General features: G+C 53.8%; 7 protein-coding genes across 7 annotated transcripts; 1 reads left to right on the forward strand and 6 right to left on the reverse strand.

Moving 5' to 3' along the window:
- Window positions 1–207: 207 nt before the first annotated feature.
- Window positions 208–2253, reverse strand: BGZ61DRAFT_133570 (uncharacterized protein). Its single transcript, XM_046237187.1, has 5 exons — window positions 1864–2253; window positions 1717–1805; window positions 1123–1656; window positions 797–1074; window positions 208–746 (listed from the first exon to the last, which is right to left on the reverse strand). Exons 1-5 carry the CDS (start codon window positions 2131–2133, stop codon window positions 307–309), a joined length of 1611 nt encoding a protein of 536 aa, XP_046109790.1. The 5' UTR covers window positions 2134–2253; the 3' UTR covers window positions 208–306.
- Window positions 2254–3651: 1398 nt separating this feature from the next.
- Window positions 3652–5611, reverse strand: BGZ61DRAFT_473657 (uncharacterized protein; the record flags this gene model as incomplete). The annotated part of the gene is made up of 5 exons (XM_046248481.1): window positions 3652–4197; window positions 4236–4421; window positions 4494–4654; window positions 5206–5368; window positions 5459–5611. 5 exons carry the CDS (start codon window positions 5609–5611, stop codon window positions 3652–3654), a joined length of 1209 nt encoding a protein of 402 aa, XP_046109791.1.
- Window positions 5612–6637: 1026 nt separating this feature from the next.
- On the reverse strand, window positions 6638–7522 carry BGZ61DRAFT_473658 (uncharacterized protein; the record flags this gene model as incomplete). The annotated part of the gene is made up of 1 exon (XM_046248482.1): window positions 6638–7522. The coding sequence occupies one exon, from the start codon at window positions 7520–7522 to the stop codon at window positions 6638–6640; it is 885 nt and encodes a 294-aa protein (XP_046109792.1).
- A 1230-nt stretch (window positions 7523–8752) lies between these two features.
- On the reverse strand, window positions 8753–11614 carry BGZ61DRAFT_443544 (P-loop containing nucleoside triphosphate hydrolase protein). The gene has a single exon (XM_046244881.1). It carries the CDS (start codon window positions 11536–11538, stop codon window positions 9001–9003), a length of 2538 nt encoding a protein of 845 aa, XP_046109793.1. The 5' UTR covers window positions 11539–11614; the 3' UTR covers window positions 8753–9000.
- Window positions 11615–11751: 137 nt separating this feature from the next.
- Window positions 11752–13716, forward strand: BGZ61DRAFT_584859 (family 4 glycosyltransferase). Its single transcript, XM_046256376.1, has 2 exons — window positions 11752–12477; window positions 12530–13716. Exons 1-2 carry the CDS (start codon window positions 11996–11998, stop codon window positions 13551–13553), a joined length of 1506 nt encoding a protein of 501 aa, XP_046109794.1. The 5' UTR covers window positions 11752–11995; the 3' UTR covers window positions 13554–13716.
- On the reverse strand, window positions 13717–17312 carry BGZ61DRAFT_514338 (uncharacterized protein). Its single transcript, XM_046252207.1, has 2 exons — window positions 17091–17312; window positions 13717–17024 (listed from the first exon to the last, which is right to left on the reverse strand). The coding sequence occupies exon 2, from the start codon at window positions 16950–16952 to the stop codon at window positions 13854–13856; it is 3099 nt and encodes a 1032-aa protein (XP_046109795.1). The 5' UTR covers window positions 16953–17024; window positions 17091–17312; the 3' UTR covers window positions 13717–13853.
- Window positions 17313–17321: 9 nt separating this feature from the next.
- Window positions 17322–21238, reverse strand: BGZ61DRAFT_382794 (WD40-repeat-containing domain protein). Its single transcript, XM_046242674.1, has 2 exons — window positions 21134–21238; window positions 17322–21078 (listed from the first exon to the last, which is right to left on the reverse strand). The coding sequence occupies exon 2, from the start codon at window positions 20798–20800 to the stop codon at window positions 17780–17782; it is 3021 nt and encodes a 1006-aa protein (XP_046109796.1). The 5' UTR covers window positions 20801–21078; window positions 21134–21238; the 3' UTR covers window positions 17322–17779.
- Window positions 21239–21438: the final 200 nt, after the last annotated feature.

Raw genomic sequence — 21438 nt, forward strand, 5'->3', positions numbered from 1 at the left:
ACTGACAACGATATTAGAATACAGCATGAGAAAGGGCGAATTCTGACAAAAAGACATTGCGGGCGTGATTGCCAACTCAACGAGTGTAAGCCCGATACTGCCAAGCATGGGTAAGTTAGTCAAAGTACAAACTGCATAAACACAACACGGTAGAACCCAAAATTGATAAGGAACTGGATAAAAGAGAGATCAGCAGAGAGCAAGCAAGGGAGTGACATGAGCAAATCCTAGATCAGAGAGCGCTCCATCAGTTCCAAAAAGAATACCTTCCAAGTTTTCTGAACTCAAGTTTGACGCCGCCATGGGTCATACTCCCAGACAAAACGCAACCCCGTCATCCTGGACTGATGTTGCCGAACTGGGCATGGCTGGATCAGACCAATCCGACGATCCTGATGACTCCGACGCTGCTAGAAAATCTGGCCCGCTCATGTCGTCGAAGTAGTAACCGTCTTCTATTCCGAAAGCGATTCCGTCCAGGGTAAGGAGGTTTTCATAGCCTTGGTCTTCTGAAAGATGGCTTGGAGGCGGGATAGATTCCATGATTCGGCGCGGCAAGTCTCGGATCACGTCTATGACGTTCGACTTGATGTTGTCTTCGATGGCGAGTATCACTTTATCTACTTCCTGTTCAACGTGATATCGAATCACTGGCGTCACTCGCGACATGTAGAACTCCCGGTATTCTTGGATAGTGCTGGCCTGGGAAGCCGACGGTCCACCATTCTGATAGGTGATGTCATGGTCTAGGCATCATCAGTATTGAATACTTGGTGGTGATGGCTACTAAACTTACAAGGAGAAGGGATGTCTGATGTTGGGTCTACCTCAAACAAAATACAGTACCAGTCCTTCCACTTTTCCTCCGGTATCTTCTTGATACGCTTTTGCAATTGCTTTCCTTGCTCTGTGTCGTATCCATCAGCGAGGTCCCGGCGAATGCTAGCCGGGTCTTGAACTGGACACGGCTTGGGCTGGCGTTGGTGTTTCTTGAGCTCATCTTCTTGGTCGAAATACTCGAAGCATCGATTACATTGGTGTGGTGGGAGGCAATGGCTTCGTCTAAGGTGTTCCCTTGGAAATGTTAGTGACGCGATGGAATTTCTTTGAGGGTATACTCACTTCACCCTGTGTACATCTGGCCATCCTGGACCTAGACATGTTCGATGGTCTTTGAACCGCTGCGGGTCATGCTTGTAGTACGGGCAAGCAAATCTGAGACGAGTGTCGTCGTTGATCATCTTTGCCTTTTTGTTCCTGTCTTTCCTCGAGCGGTTGTCGTCGCCCTCGTCGCCGTCTTCCTCACCCTCATCATCTAGGCGGTGATGTCTCTTCTGCCCAGCCCACTGGGATCCCATCTTGCCTGATCTGAAATCACCTGAAGATGGTTGCGACGATGAGGATCCATCGGCACAACCATCTTCAAGTGCTTCCAGCTTCTTCTCAATGCATTCTACAATCGCAGCCATTAACGACTCGACGATGCGCTTCTTGCGATAACGCAATTGCTGGTTGATTTGGTAGTCCAGGTAGGCCGCCGACGGTGCCGAAAGCTTCACGTCGGATGGGTTTGAATCGGCGGCTTGCCTTGGCTGGTCACGCGAGTGAGACACGTTGAGGTTTTCGGTATTGTAGTTCGTGATCTGAGATTGGCGTCTGTGACCGAAAAGTCAGGACAGTGCTTTGGGCTATGTGAGACGAATGATTGAGGCTCACCTAGAGGCTGAAGAACCTCCACGGTTCTGGCCGCGGTCCTCCGCGTCCCTGTTTGACCCTGGTTGACTGGAGTCGCCAGGAGGAGGATTCTATGGAGCTGATGAGTATGTTTACTGCCATGTGGAGATTGACCTTATATGAACATACCTTGGGTGTGTTATCTGGTAAATTGGAGTTGCTTAATGTAGGGGAGGCTTTTTCTCTTGTGACGAAGACCTGCTCTTTCCCGTCCCGAGGCATATCCGATCCCGGGCAGCCCAGACGACGGTTCTTGAGAAGGATATCGAAACGGTGAGGAGCCTTTATCCAGGTGGAAAAGGACCCCGGGCGTCGTGACTTCTTGGGGAGAGATGGAGATAGGATGTTTCGATGCCGAAGGAAGGAGAATTGACTCGCTTTGTCTCTCACCGAGGGCATTCTCGCTACCAATGGTACTCTGCAGAGTTGGCGGTCGATGCTAGGCACATTTTCGATTCAGTATTCGTGATTGATGGCCTAGTGTGCTGTAGCAGAATGTGATGGATGTGAGGGTTTTGAAGAGATAACGGTCGAGGTTGAGAACCCCAAGACCCGGTCGATTCCTGACGAAGATCGGGATGAGCGGGTGTTAAGTACAACCTATCAGTGCAAGCCAGCTCATCGGCGCATCAGCGCAAGATGCTAATGCGCAAATGCGCAAACCGCAGCTGGGGGCCATGTGCCATGGCGAGAAGCCCAATGGCGAAGAGGATGCGGAGGAGTGTTACTGGGGTGAGTGTGTTGTCCTCCCCGAGGCGACGCTGGCGTTGGCTGCCAGATGACTTGCTCGTACACGCATGGCCCGACGAATCCAGGGCCTTCTTTTTGATGCACGAGGGCATTGGGAATGGTTCGATCTATCCCGTTGAGGATTGGGATAGTCCGATCTGCGGCCGGAGTTGACAAGGCGACGGCGAGGTTTGGCCGCGAACCACTTCACCGAGATACGCGACACCCGACTGGGCAGAGCAGACACAGCCCCCATGCAATGATGCGAATAACAAACGAAGTGGCTTGAATTGCAGCAGCTCTTCCTGCATGGGATGCGGGGCGGCCATGCCGAACCGTTGGAGATGGATTGTTGTAGGAGTCAAGTCTCACGAGTGAAGTCTGAACAAGTTATTCAGCCGTACAAGATCGAACTGCCCTTGAGACCTAACTGCTCTAATTTTCAGCTGTTTTTGCCCTGATACCACTAAGACTTAGCGGTCAGCCTGCCCCATAGACCCTAATTTCCAGCCCTCTTTATGCCCTGACCCCTCTGGAATTTAGCGCTTAACCTGCCCTTAAACCCTCAAGACCCAAATCGTCGATTTGATCGTTTGAAATCTGGACGGGTTTCCATTCTTCGCAAGCCTCTGACCAAAGGCGACTCTGAGTACAATACCATTTTGAGCTCAGGCATGGATTGGGGTAGTAGCCGGATGCGAAGCGAATCGGATATCTGAAGACATGCCGACTGAACTGACTTGGCTAGTTGTAGTAGTCTTGCACTATCCAGCGTATCCAGCGACTCATTCTTGATCTCGAATCGTCCATCCTCATCCCATTTTCGATCCAATTTGTAGTTCATGGCCGCAAATCGCTTTGGATGGACATACCGAGCCAGCCTTCTCACCTCGGTAAATCGCAAAGACGTGGAAAGTACAGATGAAGAGCCCAAGGAAACTTCTGGGATAGGGTGCTTAGGTTGGCCCTTGACGCAAGCCTCCAACTCGTGATCACCGCCCCTCAAATCCGAACAAATAATTGTGGCCGCCACTGCTAGATTGATGGGAATAGGATCTTTGGGGTGCAGACATAAAAGTGAGTACAGTCAAGATCTCATTTCCTGAGGTATCGTCAGAGCAGCAAGCGGGTGCCATCCCATCATCCAATGCGAATCACCCGATGGATTCGGATACAGATGATTGTCGCTCATATCCGCACGCATCTGGGTCTCTTTCTCCGGCATGAAGACGTCCTGGGGGTGATTGCGGAAACCCCTACAAAAACACACTTGGGAGCTTCGTCGTCGGGGAGTACAGTTCCATCAATCCCTAAGCGCTTGTCCATGCCATCTGCCTTCTCTCGTGGAATCATCATTCGGCAACCGCGGGAGATGACTTGGAACAACCGAATTGGTTGGTAGCATTCCCGGGTGTCATGCTCTTCATTTTGACGCCAAACTCGCTGGGTGTAATCACCTTCCGTAACAGACTCGATATTGTCTCCGTCGTCATCATAAATGGGTTCTTCGCCGGCAAGAGCGGCAGTAATCGAACGAGCGCCAACTCCTAGTCCTGCAGTAACAACAGGCTCGGAGCGCGGGAAAAGCTGTTCTTCGTCCGAGTTGTCGTCCATGAGCGTTCGAATTGGAGGGGGATGGCTTTCGTGCTCAGGATCAGGATCACCGGCGAAACGTCTGTTGCTCGAAGGGTATAGTGTTCCTTGGGTCTCTGTGGTTGGCTCCCTGCCGGTGACCTGCCTTTGGTCGGCAGTTGCCTTTGGTCGGCAGTGACCTTGTCTTGGACGGTCGGGGTTATGGCTCGCCGTATGATCGTAGAGTATATAAAGACAACATTGCCCTCACTTGTCGACTCCGCGCCAACTTCTCCGCTGCACTCTTCACGAAGCTCAGAGCTGCCACTGGCTGGAAGTGGTTCATGTGAGCCTCGGAATTCGATTTCGTAGTGGTCGGGCCAGGACTGGAGGGTATCCAGGACGAGCGGAATCTTCGAGGAGAGTTGAAGTGACTTCCTCTACTTCAAACCACGGACAGTGTGACATCGCGCGCCGTCTGAAACTGCGCCTGTGGCGTCTGGATTGTCCATGTCGCTCATTGCCCAAGGTAGAAAGACATGGAAGGAACCACCAGAGCGGCCATTTGGTTCGGGCTGCGGACAGGAACAGGGAGACTTCGTCACCTTCGTCGATAAAGCTGAAGAGAGTTAGGTAGAGTTTAGCATCGGGATGAAGGGTAACACACGGTTGACCGACAGGGGATGCGCAGCGACTCATCCTGTTGGGAATGGGGAAGAAGGCGAAATGCACAATGAACTCATACAATAGATAGAATTCAACGTAGGTAGCTATTAGCAAGGTGCGTGCAAGGTTGACGTTTTGGTGGTGGTGTCAGTTTTCTCCGACGAGATCAGCGCGCGCTGCATCACGGGACCTCATAGCATGTACTTGGTAAGGTAAGGCTTTGCCCGGTTGGATAATGAAGATGCTTAGAGGGAAAGGGGATACAGTGAGGCTTGGCCGAATGAGACCTTGTCGAGTTAGAAAGTGAAGTGTGAGGAGAAGAGAGCGGGAGAAGTGAGGTGACGAGAACTGGAGAAGTGTGAGGGGCAGAAACCTGGAGAAGAGAAGAAAACGGAAGAAGTGCGAAATGAGAAACAGAACGCCACGGGCAAACAGGAATCCACGTGACTGAGATAGCAAACAATCACAGCCCAGTATTGCCAGCTTTCTCGAAGAGGCACTGACAATTGGGTCGACCACCCTTCACAAGGGTTAACTGGACAGGGGACTCGGGGAAGATGTCTTTGCCGATTTGAGTCTTTTCCAAGTCATCTGCGTGAAACAGAGTGCGGGCCGGATTGGCATTTTTGACGGCATTTCGAGGGGCAACTGGAAGGATGAAATCTTCCTGTTCTCCAAGATTAGCGTCAGGCTGAGTCGTAAACGGATTTTAGGGTGTAGTGTCAGAGAGGGATTTGAAATCAGATGTGGAACTAACCTCGGACTCAGAATCAGGCTTGGAATCAGGCGCGGGCACAGCTTCTTCGGCGACCTTGAGTGCAGCCTTGGGTAAAGCAACCAAAGCTTCTTGAGATATGGCGTCAGAGCCGTTGGCGGCGCGAGTCTGGCACAACCAATTTGAGAGATCCATGACTCTGAACGTGCTCAATGACAGTAGGGGGTATCGGGAGGAGTTGGTGTGTGAGGGTAGGAGAATGTGAGGATGTGAGGGTGTGAGAATGTGAAGGTGCAGTGCATGCGCTGCCACCTAACACATGGAGGTCACCCTGCTCTCCCACTGGTGGACCACTACGACGCTGTCGGACTGCAGCAACTGATAAACAGAGCTTGTAAATTTAGAGGATTGTCTGCGGGGCTGGAACTCACTTCAGATACAATATCGGCGGGATAAATGCTGGATGGCCGACAGTCCATGTTTATAATTAGCTACCTCGTATTGTCACACAACAGCTACAAGCAAGAGAGTTCAGTTCACTGAGCAAATCACATATTGCGTAGAAACCAGACTGTACTTCTCAAGGCTAATTGTGAAGAGAGAAGCTCCTCTATCCCCTTTGATAATCCACTGAGGGCTGCTTCCTCACCTAGTTCCCTCCAGTGTGTTCTCTCCATTTGTAGGTCGCCATCCACTCAAGCCGGCCCGAGCCCAATGGACCTTTAGCAAAAGGAAAGCAGGAAAACAAACTCCATCCAGGACTATAGTCTGGATATATAACAAAAGAGCAAGTGAAATCCCGAGTGCGAACTGAACTGTAATTCCCATTTCCTGCACTAAAGGCAAGTGTTGTGTCAATTGACATAAGATCAATCTTCAGTCGGCTCAAGCGAATCACTGAAGCATCTCGCCAATTCCACCTGCTGGGAAAAACATTGATGCTTGAGGAACTGCGCCATGGTTGCCTTCACCTCAGCCCAGGAGCCAGGGTCTGCCACCAACGGAATCAAAGCTTCAAGCATCTTTAGCCGTCTTAAACGCACCACTGAAGCGTCCCGCCAATGCCACCTGCTGGGAACAACATTGGTGCTTGAGGAACTGTGCCATAATTGCCTTCACCTCAGTCCAGGAGCTAGAATCTGCCACCAACGGAACCAAAGCATCAAGCATCTGCGCCAAATCCTAATCGACCGCTTCCGCTCTTGCTTTCTAATCGGGTCCCTAGTCGTTGAAAGAGCGGTCCTCAGTAAACTCTTCAGGCTGCAGGAGTCCCATGAGTCGAAGCATTAGAGCCGGGAGTCCTTGGATAATTGAGTAGATACGCTCTTCAGGGACCGTGAACTCGTATTGACACCACGCCTCAATTGTCCACACGTCGGAGATGAGTTCGCTGACGATATGGAAGGATTCTTCTGCCTCTCCGATTGTCGGCGGTGGATGTTTCCCCAGGATTTCCAGTAGATGATTCCAGTTTGTTGCCCTGACTTCCATCTTCTCGATCGCATCTTTCATTCGCATTGCGAGCTGCAGGGGCAGTCTGAGGGTTCTGAAATCGGAGTCTCCCTCAGCTGGAACCAAGGACCCTTCGGTGTTGGATCCATTTCCCGAGGAGTCACTGCCTAGAGTTGGGGACGGCTGGTTATTAACTTCAGTGTGTGGTGGCGGTTGGTCGTTGACTTCGGCGTTTGGTGGCGGCTGGCCGTTGACTTCGGGGCTTAGGGAACGAGTTGGTGATCTGAGAGGCCGGCCACCTGGTACCACTTGAGCTCTCTGATTAATCACAGGCAGCTCACCCCGGTTGTATGCCTGGATGATTGGATTTTGCATCCCGTCCCATTGCCAAGCAAGCTCAGCCTCATTAAACACCATATCCTCAAGTGTTTTGCCCAGACGCAAAGCCTCCTCCAAGCGGGCATTATTCAGCATAGCGATGGCGTGTAGAGCTTGAGGAGAGATGTCTGTCATAGGTAAACTGGAAGCTAACTCGAGAAGTTGCTCCAGATTGACCCTGTCTTGGGTCGGGGTTATAGCTCCCCGCTGGATCGTGCCGTAGAGGCCCTCATCCTCACTTGTGGACTCCGAGTCCGCGCCCGAAGGAGCCGCCATAGTGACAGGTTGGCTCGGGTTGCGAACGGGAGCGAGGAGCCTCGTTCACTACTGTCGATATATCTGAGGATAGTTAGTTAAAGCTTGAGAATCGGGAAGGAGGTGCAACATACAGTTGGCCGACAGGGGATATACTTAATAGAGAAAGGTTTTGTCGGGTTGAATGATGTGGATTATTGGAGGGAAAACAAGCAAGTAAGGCTTTTCGAGTGAGGTCTTGTCAAGTTAGAAAGTGAAGTGTGAGGGGAAGAAAACGGGAGAAGTGCGAAACGAGCAAACAGGAACCCACGTGACTGAATCGACACACAATCACTGTTGTTGAGGGGCTTACCTAAAGTGTATTGTTTGGGGAAAACAAGAATAGCTCCATGGTTATTATTGGTAGGAAAGGAGACAATTGAAAACGCGCCGGTGGGACGTTGGTAGATGCTCTGGGATTGCATTATTAGAGTGTTGAGTACGAAGTTGACGTTGGAACCTCGAGGCTGAAGCCGTGAGAGGGGAGGGTGGTAAAAAAAGTCGTGGCTGACGCCGCGAGGATAAGAGAGGAAGAATTATAGCTGGAACCATCAATTAAAGGAGGAGGTTATAACAAAGTTACTGTTATAACCTCAAGGCCGAAGCCATCGGAGGGGAGGGTGGTGGAAAAATCGTAGCTGACGCCGCGAGGATGAGAGAGGAAGAACAAGAACCGTCGCCAAGGCCGAGAAGGGGGTGCGATTTTTATGGGTAGCACCAGGAGCTGGCGGCTGCTCGCAGCTGTCAAGAAGGGATGACTTATTGGTTGGCCGACATTACTACCTGTTGTTGATGTCGACGGCCTTGTTTTAGGCAACTTCATCTTGGATATCGAAGTCGCACACGATTGCCATCACCCCGGCCGTAGCTTAAGAGCACACCTCAACATCAATCTTTCTTGTGTCTTGCGAGTTCATCACCCGAAACGTCTTGGAATTAGCAATAAGTTCAGCCTCTACATTACGCCACCCTTCATGAGATATGAACCCACCGTTATCGCGATAGAAGCCGTTGGCATAGAGTCCATCACGATGACTTACGATCATGCCATCGGCAGTATTGAGGATCCCGCGACAAAACACAACTTATCGACGATTTGGAGCAACAGATGGCTCGCACCGTTGTTTCCATTATCCAGTACTCGAATTTACTGAAGCTGTCCACCTGTCCACTTCCCGCGAGGTGCTGCCGGCGCTCTCGTACCTGATGCTTGCCCATGGCCTTGCCATTGTCTACCGAGGGGGTCCAACTTCAGAGATCGTCTTTGGGCAGAACTCGGATATACGTGAGCCAGACTTCCCGCAGTAGATGAACTCGTTTCACGAGGTTGAAGTCGGAATAAGCTATTTGGCGGATAGATCACACGCAAATACATCAAAATACCGTCCACATTGAATCTATTTGTGGGTATGTAAAAACCCCAGACACTGTGTGCCGTCCTATCCTGTATGCCCTCTCTTTTACCGTCTAACCTCTTTACCCAACTTCTCCAGAGCGTTGTCGTACTCCTGGATACGCTCCTCACTCATTTCCTCGATTCTTGTCCTCTCCATCTTTTGAGCTCTCCTGACGCCGGATCCCTTTGCAATCTTACCCCAGAACCAGCCACTCTCTTCATCGCCGACCAGGGTCCAAGCACATCCAGACTTTCCAGCTCTGGCCGTACGGCCCACACGGTGGACGTAACCAGCGAGACTCGGCGGCAGGTCGTAGTTGATGACGTGGTCGAGGTTCGGCAAATCGATACCTCGGGCAACGAGGTCGGAGGCGATAAGAAGACGCAAGGGCGAATCTGGCGCCGTGAATGCTCGAAGGGTTTTGCGGCGGATGTGTGTCGGGGTCGTGGACGTGAGTGTGCCGATGTGGGAAGCCAATGAAGGATCCAACAGAGCCAAGAGTCGCGAAAGACGGAGCGCGGCCTCGTTAGACTTGGTGAAGATGAGGGAAATGGGGATGTTGAGCTTCCGCGAGCGGACTGGCGCTGGAGTATCCGAACCAGAGTCTGAATCTGAGCTAGAGTCTGAACTACTGCCAGAGCTAGAATCGGAGTCGGAGCTGGAATCGGAGTCTGAGTCGGAGGCGGAATCGGAGCTGGAATCAGAATCAGAGCTGGAATCAGAGCTGGTGTCTGAATCCGAAGTCTCCTCAGGCTCGGTAGAGACTTTGACATTGCTCGGGCTGGCCGCCAGCATATACTGGCCTTGAAGCAGCTCCAGGAGATACAGGGGCTTGAGGGTGCTGTCGTGGATTCTGATGGCGTGCTCCTTCAGCAGCGTAGGGAGGGAGTGCTCGGCAATCTGCGCGTCGCCGTCACTGTCGAGGACAATGAGTCTCGGCCGCCGTAGTGCTAGTTGGTTGAGGAGGCTTAGATCGCGCGTCAGAGTGGCACTGAGAATGACTTTGCGAACGCCAGAGAAATCCATGTCGGGAAAGTCGCGTGCGCTGAACTTGTTGATGCGGAACTTTTCCATGACGAGATCCAGCCAGCCCTGGAAGCTCTGGGCGAGGAGCTTGTCGGCTTCGTCGACTACGAGCCATCGGACGTAATCGAGGCTAAAACCCGGAGTCTGATCAATGTGCTCGACGAGACGACCCGGAGTGCAGATCAAAATGTCAACCTTTGAAGAAAAGTCGACAACATAGCCCTCCATGCTGCTTAGCCTGGGGTCTGTCTCTTCTGAATCCGGGTCCACCAAGTCTTCGGTCGTAGATAGACCGATGCCACGCTGCCGTCGGGCTTTGTTTTCCTCCTGTAATGTCTTGTAGGTTTCGGGGTCATACCGTGTCTCCCGGTCCATCAGAGACTCCTGCTCGTTCTTGAGCGACTGACTACCAACCGAAACACCTATCCGCACTCTCTTGCGCTCGCCACCCTCAAACGCCTTGGCACAGAGCTCGAATGCCTCTTGCGCCTGCTTGACAAGTTCACGGGTGGGGAGAACGACGAGGGCCCGAAGCCTAGTCACCACGCCCTGGCTGATATCTCGCGTGATGGGGAGGGCATAAGCCATAGTCTTTCCTGATCCAGTTGCGGCCGAAACCAGAACATCGCCAGGCTGTTGCTTGCTGGTAGGCAACAATAGTGGAATCGCAGCGGTCTGCACAGCAAACGCGTCTTTGAAACCTTTCTCTTCCAAGATGCGTGAAGCCTTCGGCAAGATGCCGAGTTCTGTGAATGGGGTGCGAGTGTCTTGCGAAACGCGAATTGGCGCCGCCAACCAAGGCGGGAGAGTTTCGTAGGCTGGCTTGGAGGTGGCGAGGGATGATACTGGCTCCGGTTGTGGAAGAGGCTCAAGACCATGTAGTTCGCCCAGGTCAGAATCATCCGAGTCGTCCTGAACCATCTCGCTAGCCAGCTTCAGCGACTTGGCCTTGCGCTCAAGGACTGACCTGTGCTTCTTGGCTGTCTCCTCGTCCTCTTTCTCGTCGTCGGAGGGTTCAGGCTCCTTTTGCTTCTTCTTCTTCTTCTCTCTCTTTTCTCTCCTCTTTGCCGGCTTTTCGGTAGACGCTGCCACAGTCTCAGTTTGCTCATGTGAGACATCGACCATCGATACATCCTCAGCCTCGGGCTCCTCCTCCCGATCTTCTGATTTACCCTTCTTTTTATTTTCCCTCTTCTCCTTCTTCTCCTTCTTGTCGGACTTTCCCTTGTTTTCCGGTTCTGAGACTTCGGGTTTCGTCACGTCGGTTGCCGGCGCATCAGGTTCTGCAACCTGCTCCTCAGAGGTGGCAGCCCCAGTCCTCTTTTTTCCTCTTCGAATCTTCTTCCTCTTCTTTTTTCCTTCCTGCGCATCCTCGGTCGCATTTTGCGCGGGATTCTCTACCTCGTTGCCATCGTCGTCCTCCGAGGTTTTGGACTTTTTGTTTCCGGGCTGGGGAGACTCGCGCGCCTCTTCCGCTAGATCCCGTTTCCGCTTCGCCTTGGGGGTGTTGGCGCCTGTATCGATGTGCTGGACCTCGCCCGCCTCTGTAGGGCGTTCGCTGCGTTTTGAGGGCATATTTTCGAGGCCAATTGTCCACCCAACGCAGAGAAAAGTCGTCGAATTTGCTTGGTTTTAGAGGGGCGCTCAGAGCTTCGTCGATGTCCCACCCAAAAATTTGGGCGGCTTGGAGTCTTATCGCGATTCTGCCGGCCGTGACCGCCAAATTTTATCGGTAACCGCCCACCCTTGGCGCCAGCTCCACTTCCTCGGTCTGCCGCGTGTGTACTTTGTACTTACACGTGGAATCCATGTCCATCATGAGATTGAGATGAGAAGAGATGAGTGATGAGATGGACTGAAGCATCATTGGCACCAACTACCGACGAAAGCAAGGCATCGATACCATCACCAGCACCTCCAGGCCCAACAAATACTGTATAGCGACGGCAGGAAAAGAATACGCGCCCCCTTGAGCCATGACGGGAGTCCTCACCACTTCAACAGCTTCAATATCTCGAACTACGCCGCCACGATGACGCGCCGCACTTACAACATCGCCATGGTCAGTGACTTCTTCTTTCCGCAGCCGGGAGGCATAGAGTCGCACATCTACCAGCTCGCCACCAAGCTCATCGACCGTGGCCACAAAGTCATCGTCATCACCCACGCCTACGATGATCGCAAGGGCATCCGTTACCTCACCAACGGCCTCAAGGTCTACCATGTGCCCTTCTTCATCATCTACCGCAACGCCACCTTCCCCACGGTTCTCTCTTGCTTCCCCATCCTCCGCAACATCTTCATCCGCGAGCGCATCGAGATCGTCCACGGCCATGGCAGCCTCAGCAGTTTGTGCCACGAGGGCATCCTCCACGGCCGTACCATGGGCTTGCGCACCGTCTTCACCGATCACTCACTCTTTGGCTTTGCCGATGCTGCCAGTATTCTCACCAACAAGCTTCTCAAGTTTATCCTCAGTGATGTGGACCACAGCATCTGCGTGAGCCACACCTGGTGAGTTTGCAATGCTCTAAATTTCACTCGACCCTGGCCTAACCTCCCCTAGCAAGGAAAACACCGTCCTCCGGGCGTCTCTTGATCCCCTCATGGTCTCTGTCATCCCCAATGCCGTCGTTGCAGACAATTTCCGTCCGCGTGACCACCCCGTCTCTTCTCCCCAAGGGCCCAACTTTTCCCTGGATGCCACGCATTATCCCCCTCCCCAGCGCTTCGGCCCTCGCGATGTCATCACTATTGTCGTCATCTCTCGTCTATTCTACAACAAGGGAACCGACCTTCTCATCGCCGCCATCCCCCGCGTGCTTGAAAACCACCCAAACACGCGTTTCATCATTGCCGGTTCGGGTCCCAAGGCCATTGACCTCGAACAGATGATTGAGACCAACGTCTTGCAAGACCGCGTTGAGATGCTCGGCCCCGTCCGCCACGAGGAGGTCCGCGACGTAATGGTTCGCGGTCACATTTATCTCCACCCCTCCCTGACTGAAGCCTTCGGCACCGTTATCGTCGAAGCCGCCAGTTGTGGCCTCTACGTCGTCTGCACACAAGTTGGCGGCATCCCCGAGGTGCTCCCCTCCCACATGACCACCTTCTCCAAGCCCGAGGAGGACGATGTCGTCCTCGCGACCGGCAAAGCCATCACTGCTATGCGAGCTGGCAAAATCCGCACGGAAAGGTTCCACGACCAAGTCAAGAAGATGTATTCCTGGCAAAACGTCGCCCTGCGCACTGAGCGCGTCTACGACGGCATCTCTGGTACCCTTCCCGAGGAGGACTTTTACGGCTTTGACCCTACCGGCTACAATGGCAGCCGCATCCGCAACTTCACCCTCATCGACCGCCTTAAGCGCTACTACGGATGTGGCATCTGGGCCGGCAAACTCTTCTGTCTCGTCGTCGTTGTCGACTACCTCTTCTTCCTCTTCCTCGAGTGGTGGTTCCCCAGGGAAAACATCGACATCTGCCCCGACTGGCCACGCAAGCGGCTCGTTGACGACAACGCCGATTCCAAGCAAAGCGCGCATAGTAACAGGTCGAGCACATCCCAAGGAGGCACAAAGCCCGAATGAGTAATGCCTCGTTCGTCGAGTTGACAAACAACCACATAGATAGCTAGCATTTGGGCAAAGACGGCGTTCACGGTTTATGCATGGAGAACAGGACTGAATGGTTTGGGTAGACACAGCCTCTCGTGTATTGTATTTAGCGGCATCGGTGGCGGCGGTTCGGAGGTGGGTATTTAAATAGGTGATAATTAACATGTGGCAATTCTAAACGCTATACACAAACAAAGTACACGCTGCAATTCTCTCGCAGCATTCCAAGGGGTCATCCAAGTCTACTTTTCTTGCCAAAGTTGAGCAAGAAGATCAACCCCTCGTACCTACACGTCTTCTCTTGGACGTTCCGGTGCCGGCTTCGCGCTCGCCCGCTGCGTCATCCTCGTCTTCGGCCGTATCCTCAGCTGGCGTGGCCACGCTGGCTGGACGAGTCGCCGACGGTGGCGGAGCACTACGCTCCTTCTCGGCGCTGCGCAGGTCGCCCAAGAGCTTCTCAACTTCGACAAACATGCTGCGCGTATTCTTTACGACACCATTCTCGTCTAACCGATATCCTACAATCTCCTCCTCCTCGTCCTGGGACCGCTTCATGAAGCCAGGTCCAGGTCCGCGGTCAGGATCGGGGTTGTACATTATGGCGTTGCAAAACATGTGCACCAGCTCGCGCTCAAGTTGGGCGCTGTTGATGATGCCCCTGGGGGGAACAAGTTCGTCGGATAGGGGTAGCCAGACGTGGGCAGTCCCAGGGTCGCCTCCGGGGAGGCCCCCAGCAGCCTGGACAGCAGCCTTGTTACCATGCTTGATAGCAGACCGGATAGATGTTATATCCTGCGGCTGCAGAACAATCTGTCGGTAGTTGGGTGCGTCCTTTTCGCGAAGAGCGGTAGCAAACATGTTGGCATCGCGGTGGCTCGAAATCTGATCCAAAGCAGACGAAGAGACCTTGGTGAAACCACGCGTCCACAACACTTGTGAAGTCGGCGCTGGTGGCTCTGGAGGGGTCTCCTGTCTCTTCCGTTTGTGCATTCGTGAAGCTACACTGCTCGGCGTCACGATCTGGGGTCGACCCGGAACACTCTCATCTGCAGTAGTATCGCCCGTCTCCTCCGTCGGTCTAGGAGTAGCATCCTCATCCTTGATCTTTGGAGCAGCTTCAGATGACTCTGTAATAGGCTCGTCTGTATGAGACATAACGGATTGACTCCGCCTCGTTCGGGAGAGAGAGGGAGTAGCGCTTAATCCACGGCCCATCTGGGACTTCCGCGAAGATCGACCTCTGCTAGACTTGATGATGCTGGGTTCTATCTTGGGTACCAGCTTTGGTGTCTGCTTCTTAAGAGCTGGGCGAGGTGTAGAACCAGCTGAGCTAGGCAGGGCAGCTGGTTGCTGGGGCGGGCTCACTGGCTCATAAGCAGGACTCTCTGGTTCCGCACTAAGTGGCTTTGGTGTGGATGGTGTTGACATAGAAGACCATCGAGTACCAAATCCATGCATAAGATGCGAAGGAGTTGCCGATATGGGGGTTTGGGGTGCAGACGGGGTACCGAGCCTTTTGGCGGGTGTACTGAGGGCTTGTCGAATAACATGCTCGGGAATCGCAGGACGTGGAGCCTGCGCAATGTATGGTGAGGTGTAGGCTTTGTCTTTCTGCGAAGCAAGGGGCGCAGGAGACCGAGTCTGTGGCACATTTTGTCCCGGTTGCGATGGATGTGTTTGAGGCCATCGTTGTTGAGGTGGAGCAATAGGGCCCGTGGTAGGAGCAGGAGTCGTGGGCGATGCGGAAGCAATTGGTCGAGGAACTTGCTGAGCCTGTGCCTGTGGCGGTTGGATAGCACGGGTCGGATGTGGCACTGGAGTCGTTGAAGGAGGACGGGCCTGGGGTGCCTGAACGACTGGAACATCTCCCTTTGGCCGTGGGGGTGCCGGCTGTAAAGGAGGTGCCAACTGACCAGCATTCTGTGGTGGCACAAGCAAAGGCTTTCCAGGTGTAGGGCGAGATTGAGGCTGAGGTTGTGGTGGAGGTTGAGGGCGCTGGAGGTGTTGAGGATGCTGGGGAGGATGCTGGGGATGCGGCTGGGGATGCGGTTGAGGATGCGGCTGAGGGTGCTGCTGCGGATGTTGCTGAGGGTGCTGCTGTGGATGTTGCTGTGGATGTTGCTGTGGATGTTGCTGTGGATGTTGCTGTGGATGTTGTTGCGGGTGTTGCGTGTGTTGTGGTTGTTGTGGTTGTTGCGGACGCTGGGGATGCTGCTGCACATGCTGTGCCTGCTGAGGGGGAGGATGATTCTGTTGTCCAGTCGCTGGTGAAGGGAATTGAGGCGTTGGCTGAGGATACCACTGCTGCTGTTGTGGTTGCTGCGGTCCTGGTGTTGCAGTCTGGCCTGGTTGAGCCGGAGGTTGGAACTGTCTTGGAGGCGGCGTCTGAGTATGTGGAGGTTGGTATGGCTTCTCCCACTTCAGAGCAGCTCCTACGGGAGTCGCAGCTTGAGGAGCCACTGCCCCATCCTTCGGCTTGATCCCAATCTCCGGACGCGGAGAGATGGCTTGCTTGGCAGGTTGCGGCGGTGGCTGCAGCGGACGGGGTCCAGACGACGGCGGCACTCCCGTAGGAGCTTGAAGGACCGAAGCAGTTCCATTCGGGACCTTTGACGACGGTGACGGTCGGGTTGGCGTTGTCCCAGCTGGTAGGTGACTCGGAGGAGCGATTGTCGGAGGCGCAACATGAGGTGTTGTAGGCGCAACGTGAGGTGTCGGAGGCGCAACGTGAGGTGTCGGAGGCTTTGGAGGAATTACTGGCGTGTGTTGTACCGGACCTCTTCGAATTGCGGTAGGCGTCGCCGAGTTTGGTACCGTCGTTGGCGCAGGTGCATTCGATGCTATCGCAGGCTTGGCTTCTCGGGGAGCTAGAATCGGTGTCCCATTCTGGCTGGCCGCCCTGGCGCGTCGCTCCCTTTCCGTCCGCTCTAATAGTTGGATCTCCTTCTGGACTGTCTCGAATCGTCGTTCGTCCTCTCGGATTTGCTTGACAACATGGTCGCGGTATCGCGCATAGAGGCGTTCGACCAGCACGGGGACCTTTTCGACATTTTCGTACACGTCTTTGAGCGATGGCAACGGCGGGTTTCCCAGTTTCCTCTTCTTCGACCCAGGCGATCCGTTAGCTTCGTTGGGGCCATCCACCCGCTCCTCCTCGCTCTTCAGCTCATCTCGCAGCAGCAGCAAAAATAGCTGCTGCAGCGCGTCCGGTCTCAATCGTGCGGGATCATATGTGTCGGCCTCCTTTATGAGCGCGTTGTTGGTGAGGAGCTCCGAGATGCGCGCGAAGGCCCCAGTGTCGACTCCGTGGGTCAGCAACGACTGGAATAGGAACAGCGACTCGAGGGGCGTATAGGCGGCCGGTTGATTCATGCCCCGCGATCCACCTCGCCAGCTTTCCAGGGGGCCTTCACGTCTCGCAAGAAGATGAACCGGCGCCACGGTCTATCGATGGCTCTTGTTAGAGGTCACAAACGGCTACAGCATTTCCGGGGCTCTACCAATACGTACAGGCAACCTTAGACGATGACTCCAGATCTGATAGTGGCGACCTCGAGGCCTATCATCGGGTGCAAATGGCGTTTTGGGGCCTCTTCGTGATACGCGCTCGCCGCCCGACCGTGGTGTTTTTTTTTCTTCCAAGTCGCGATCGTCTGGCCAGATATCACGTGATGGAAATGACCGGAAAGGGAACGCGAGCAGGCAAAGGTCAAAAATTTCGATGATGCAGGGAAGAAAACTGGCTCTCAACCGGCCAGAGCCGCAAACAGCGCTAAAGGAAGCTAAATCACGTGATACCCCTGACCGTCACCCGCTATCGTCAAGCGCGCCAAGCGAGCTTTACCATGACCGGCAGCTCATCTGGGATCTTCTTGATAGCTCATCTCGACTATTCTACAGCATCTGCACTTTAAAGCTAGCCCATAACCGGGATCTGAGGATGATAAGTCAATACAGGGCTAACGTCCCTGGTGTGGTGAATTCGACCTGATCAGTGAAATCTAAAAGAAGCGCAAAAAACTCCAAGCCCAGTGGTATCATGATGGAGCAAACCGGCGGTATGCACTCCTCGCTCGGTGTATGTCCTTTGGCCGCCCAACCCAGCAAAACAACCGTTGTCAGCCGATCAACGCCTATAACCAGATAACCAAACAAAAAGAAAAAAGCCCAGTGATAATAACACATACGACGAAAAGATACTACGGCGAAAGGGAGCTCGAGTCCCCATCCGCACTGCGATGTCCTTCTTCATCGGGACTGTCCCCATCCCGTTCTCTCTGGTGACTGAGACCCAGTTTCTCGTCTAATAGTGTCACCAGCCTCTCAGAGTACTGGTCCAGCAAACCACTCAGCACCGTCTCATTCATCGCTTTGCCTCGGATCGCTCGTTCCCCTAGCGAAGCTGCCGTGAGACGAAGTTCCTGGTCCAGCTCAGACAATACATCTTGACTGATGGGCTCAGCAGATGCCAGTTTTTTTCTGTACGCCCGTAACGTTCGACATGCCTGCTCGGTTGCCATATTCAACGAACCAAACCCGCGGAGGTTCGAAGAAGACGTCTTCTTCCGGGCAGTGGCCCCAAGGGCTGGCAGCGAAGGTCTTCTTGTAATCCTGGCTTTCGGGCTAACTGGCGGGCTAGCTGCCCGACTGTCGGCCGAAGGTCGTCGTGACGGTGTGTCCCCCGCCATGGGGCTCGTCGGGAAGGTACCTGTTGGAGTTCTGACGCTAGCAGCAAGGTTGAATCGCGAAGTTCGGCGCCGGAGAGTCCTCGGGGGTGACCTACGACCCGAGGCAGGAGACGGACGCTGGAACTCGGCCAATTCAGCCTTGGACAGAACCCTTCGAAGTGGTGGTCTGCCAGAAACTCCTTCCTTGACCGGGGATGGATCCCTACTCATCGACCCTGGCATTGGATCGTTTAGGTCCAGTGTCCAAATCATCATCGTCCCATCAGACCCAACGCTCACAACCTTGCGGCTTCCATCTTCATCATCAACCAAACAAACACCATTTATCGCCTCCGTGTGCCCCCATTCCCGATCCAAGAAGCTGCCTGTTTGGGCGTCGTATAACCTGATGGACTTGTCCGTGTTAGACATTCCGAGTAGAAAATCCTGATCCTTGGGCAACCATTGCCCGAGAGTGAGCGAGTCGAGGACGGCAGACTCGACTCCTCCCTCATCCATACATTTAAAACAAGAAATTTGCCGTCCAGTGTTGAGGTCGTACTGACAAACGGATCGATCCAAAAGTGAAACAAAAACTGTCTTTTCATCTGGCCCTATGACCATAGAAGTAGGTGAAGCTTTTAGTGAAATGACCCGTGAAGGAATGGCGGCGATCGCATCCGGTTCGCCTTCTCTAGTAATGAGATCATGGACTTGAAGTGTCCGATCAAAGGAACAGGTGAGAACTTTGTCATCTGACGGAATAATCACTTGGACCACCTTTGCGGCGAACTCAAGTGTTTGGAAATGCTCAATGACACCATCATCGGTGCGGTGGAATAATTGGGTTGTACGGTCTCTTCCACACGACGCCATGAGAAATTTAGATTCGTTTTCGTAGACGCTCACATTGCGACAGTCGGAGGAGTGAGCCTTTATATCGAGCAGGGATTCTCTGGTCGCGATATCCATGACTCGCAGCACACCATGTCGGTCCGCGGCAACAAGCAGTCTACCATCACTGGTTGTACGCGCATATGTGACTTGGTTTATCGGGTCCATCTCATTCTCCGACTCGGTCATCTCAATGGGCACGTGAATGGAAGCCTTGACTTGGCCGTCCAAGGTCCAGAATTTGACATTGCCCGTAACGGTCCATGTCAAGAATGATGCGTCCAGATCATTCGGTCTCTGGAGCACTTGGATGCCAGTGACCTGATCTCCATGGCCTGGAATGGGGATAGTCGCCATGGCTTGGGCATCCTTTCCAGGGATATGGTCAGAGTCCCAAATGTCCACAGAGTGTCTAGAATCGATGGTGACGAGCTTATCCGTTAGGAAACCCAGAGCGACGAGTCCCTTGGTGGACTCTGTCGTGTCCAGCACGCATGCCGCTCGGCATTCCAAAACGGCTTCCACATCAAGAGTAGCAAAGTGACCACCCTTACCACCAACGTAGGCGACATTGTCCTTGATAGTGATGCTCGTAATGTGGAAATTTAAGTTGAGAACCTTGAGCAGCTTCATCTGCCTGTCGTCGTCGTCCAAGATACATATGTCGCCCGTTTCTGAGCAGATGATCAGACTGGTGTCCTTGACAACGGCAGCACAGCTAAAGGTCGTCTCCAAAAGGGGGCCCAGCAGGATGTTACGCCCCGGCAGGGTTCTTTGGGAGGGTGGAGTAGAAGATGATTCAAGGAACTTTTGCTTCGTGGGAGAGATGTTTGACCCGTCATCCACTCTCCATATCTTAGCATGGCGAACTCCCAGGGTTATAAGGCAATTGCCCATCCAGACCATATCCCTGATATAGGATGTGCAACGGTTCTGCTGAAAGAGCTTCGCGGCTCCCGTACGGGGATCAACCTTCCAAACATACAGAAACCCGTCATTGGCAGCACCGAGGGATGCCAAATATCGAGTGTCTGAGGACCAAGCCACAGCCTTAACACCAAAGCCATGCTCGCTGATAGAGACAAGGGGTGTATCAGAGGAAGTGTCGTGCAGGCTAAAGATCAAAACGCGGGGTGCGTAACCAGTCTCACCCACGGCCAGATATTTGCCGTCTCGACTTAAAGCCACGCAGGTTGCAGCCTTGATCCTTTCGCGACTCGTCCATGTCCTGCTCCCGGGGGATTCACCCCAGTCTGTCGCAGCGTGAGGGGAGTCCCGAAAGCTCGGGGCTACGCGGCCGCGGCTGTCGTTGGCTTTGGGTGTCGCTGTTGGAGTCGAAGGCGCATTCTGGAAAGTGGCTACCGAATAGAGGGGCATGGCGGTTGGTCGAGCGCGGTAGAAGCGCTGGGAGTGGTTCTCGCCATTGACGTCGACGACGACGACAGCGGCTCCGGCGATGTAGGCGAATGATGAATTGACGGTATCGAAGCCGCAGGGCGAGGAGCAGGTAGTGCCGATAACGCGCTTCAGCGACAGCTTGGAGGATTCATGGTAGGACCGGCCGCGCATGGGCGACCTGGAGGAGCGGGAGGGGCGAGAGAGGAAAGGAGAGTTGGACGGAGTGAACTTGAGCCGGCTGTTGGAGGGAGTCGCCGCCATGTTGCCGCCATTGACGCCTGGTTCGGAGGCCACGGGAGGGATCGATGTCAGAGTTCAGGTCGAATGTCGAAAGAGCGTCGATATGTGTCGAAGGAATAGCAGCAGCAGTGGAAGCGGACGAGGAAGAAGAAATGCAATGCCGCGCAGCGAGAGTAATTTTTTCCTGTTGTTGTGTTGCGGAGTCGCGGCCTAGAAGCGGGATGATGCTGGTGTGTGGAGCGGCGGTGTAAGTCGGAGTTGCTGCAGGATGCAGGCGGAGTCGAGCAAGCTAATAAAAGCTAGAGGCAGAGTTAGATGCAAGATCGGGCAGGAGAGGAGCAGAGGAATGCGCACAGTGACGTGGAGAAGGCGTAAACGACAGACGGAGAGAAGCAATTGAACGATGGACGTGAAGGCGCAACGGATGTGGTGATGTGAACAGAGCAAGCGGAAGAGAACTCGCCTCGCCGAGAGAAAGAAAGCTCAGCAGCAAGGACATGGACATGGACCGCTGGCGACCCCCGGAACGACAGGCGGCCAGGGTTTGTTTTGGTCCCTGCCCGCTGATGGTTTCCGGGGGGCCCTGTAAGCTCGGGCCACTCCACGGTTCTCACCAGCGCCCAGAAGTGAGCACAGTCTTCACTGGGGCGGCTGGTGAC

This window comes from Ilyonectria robusta, assembly GCF_021365365.1.
Source record: "Ilyonectria robusta strain PMI_751 chromosome Unknown BGZ61scaffold_3, whole genome shotgun sequence".
Classification (NCBI taxonomy): Eukaryota; Fungi; Ascomycota; class Sordariomycetes; order Hypocreales; family Nectriaceae; genus Ilyonectria; species Ilyonectria robusta.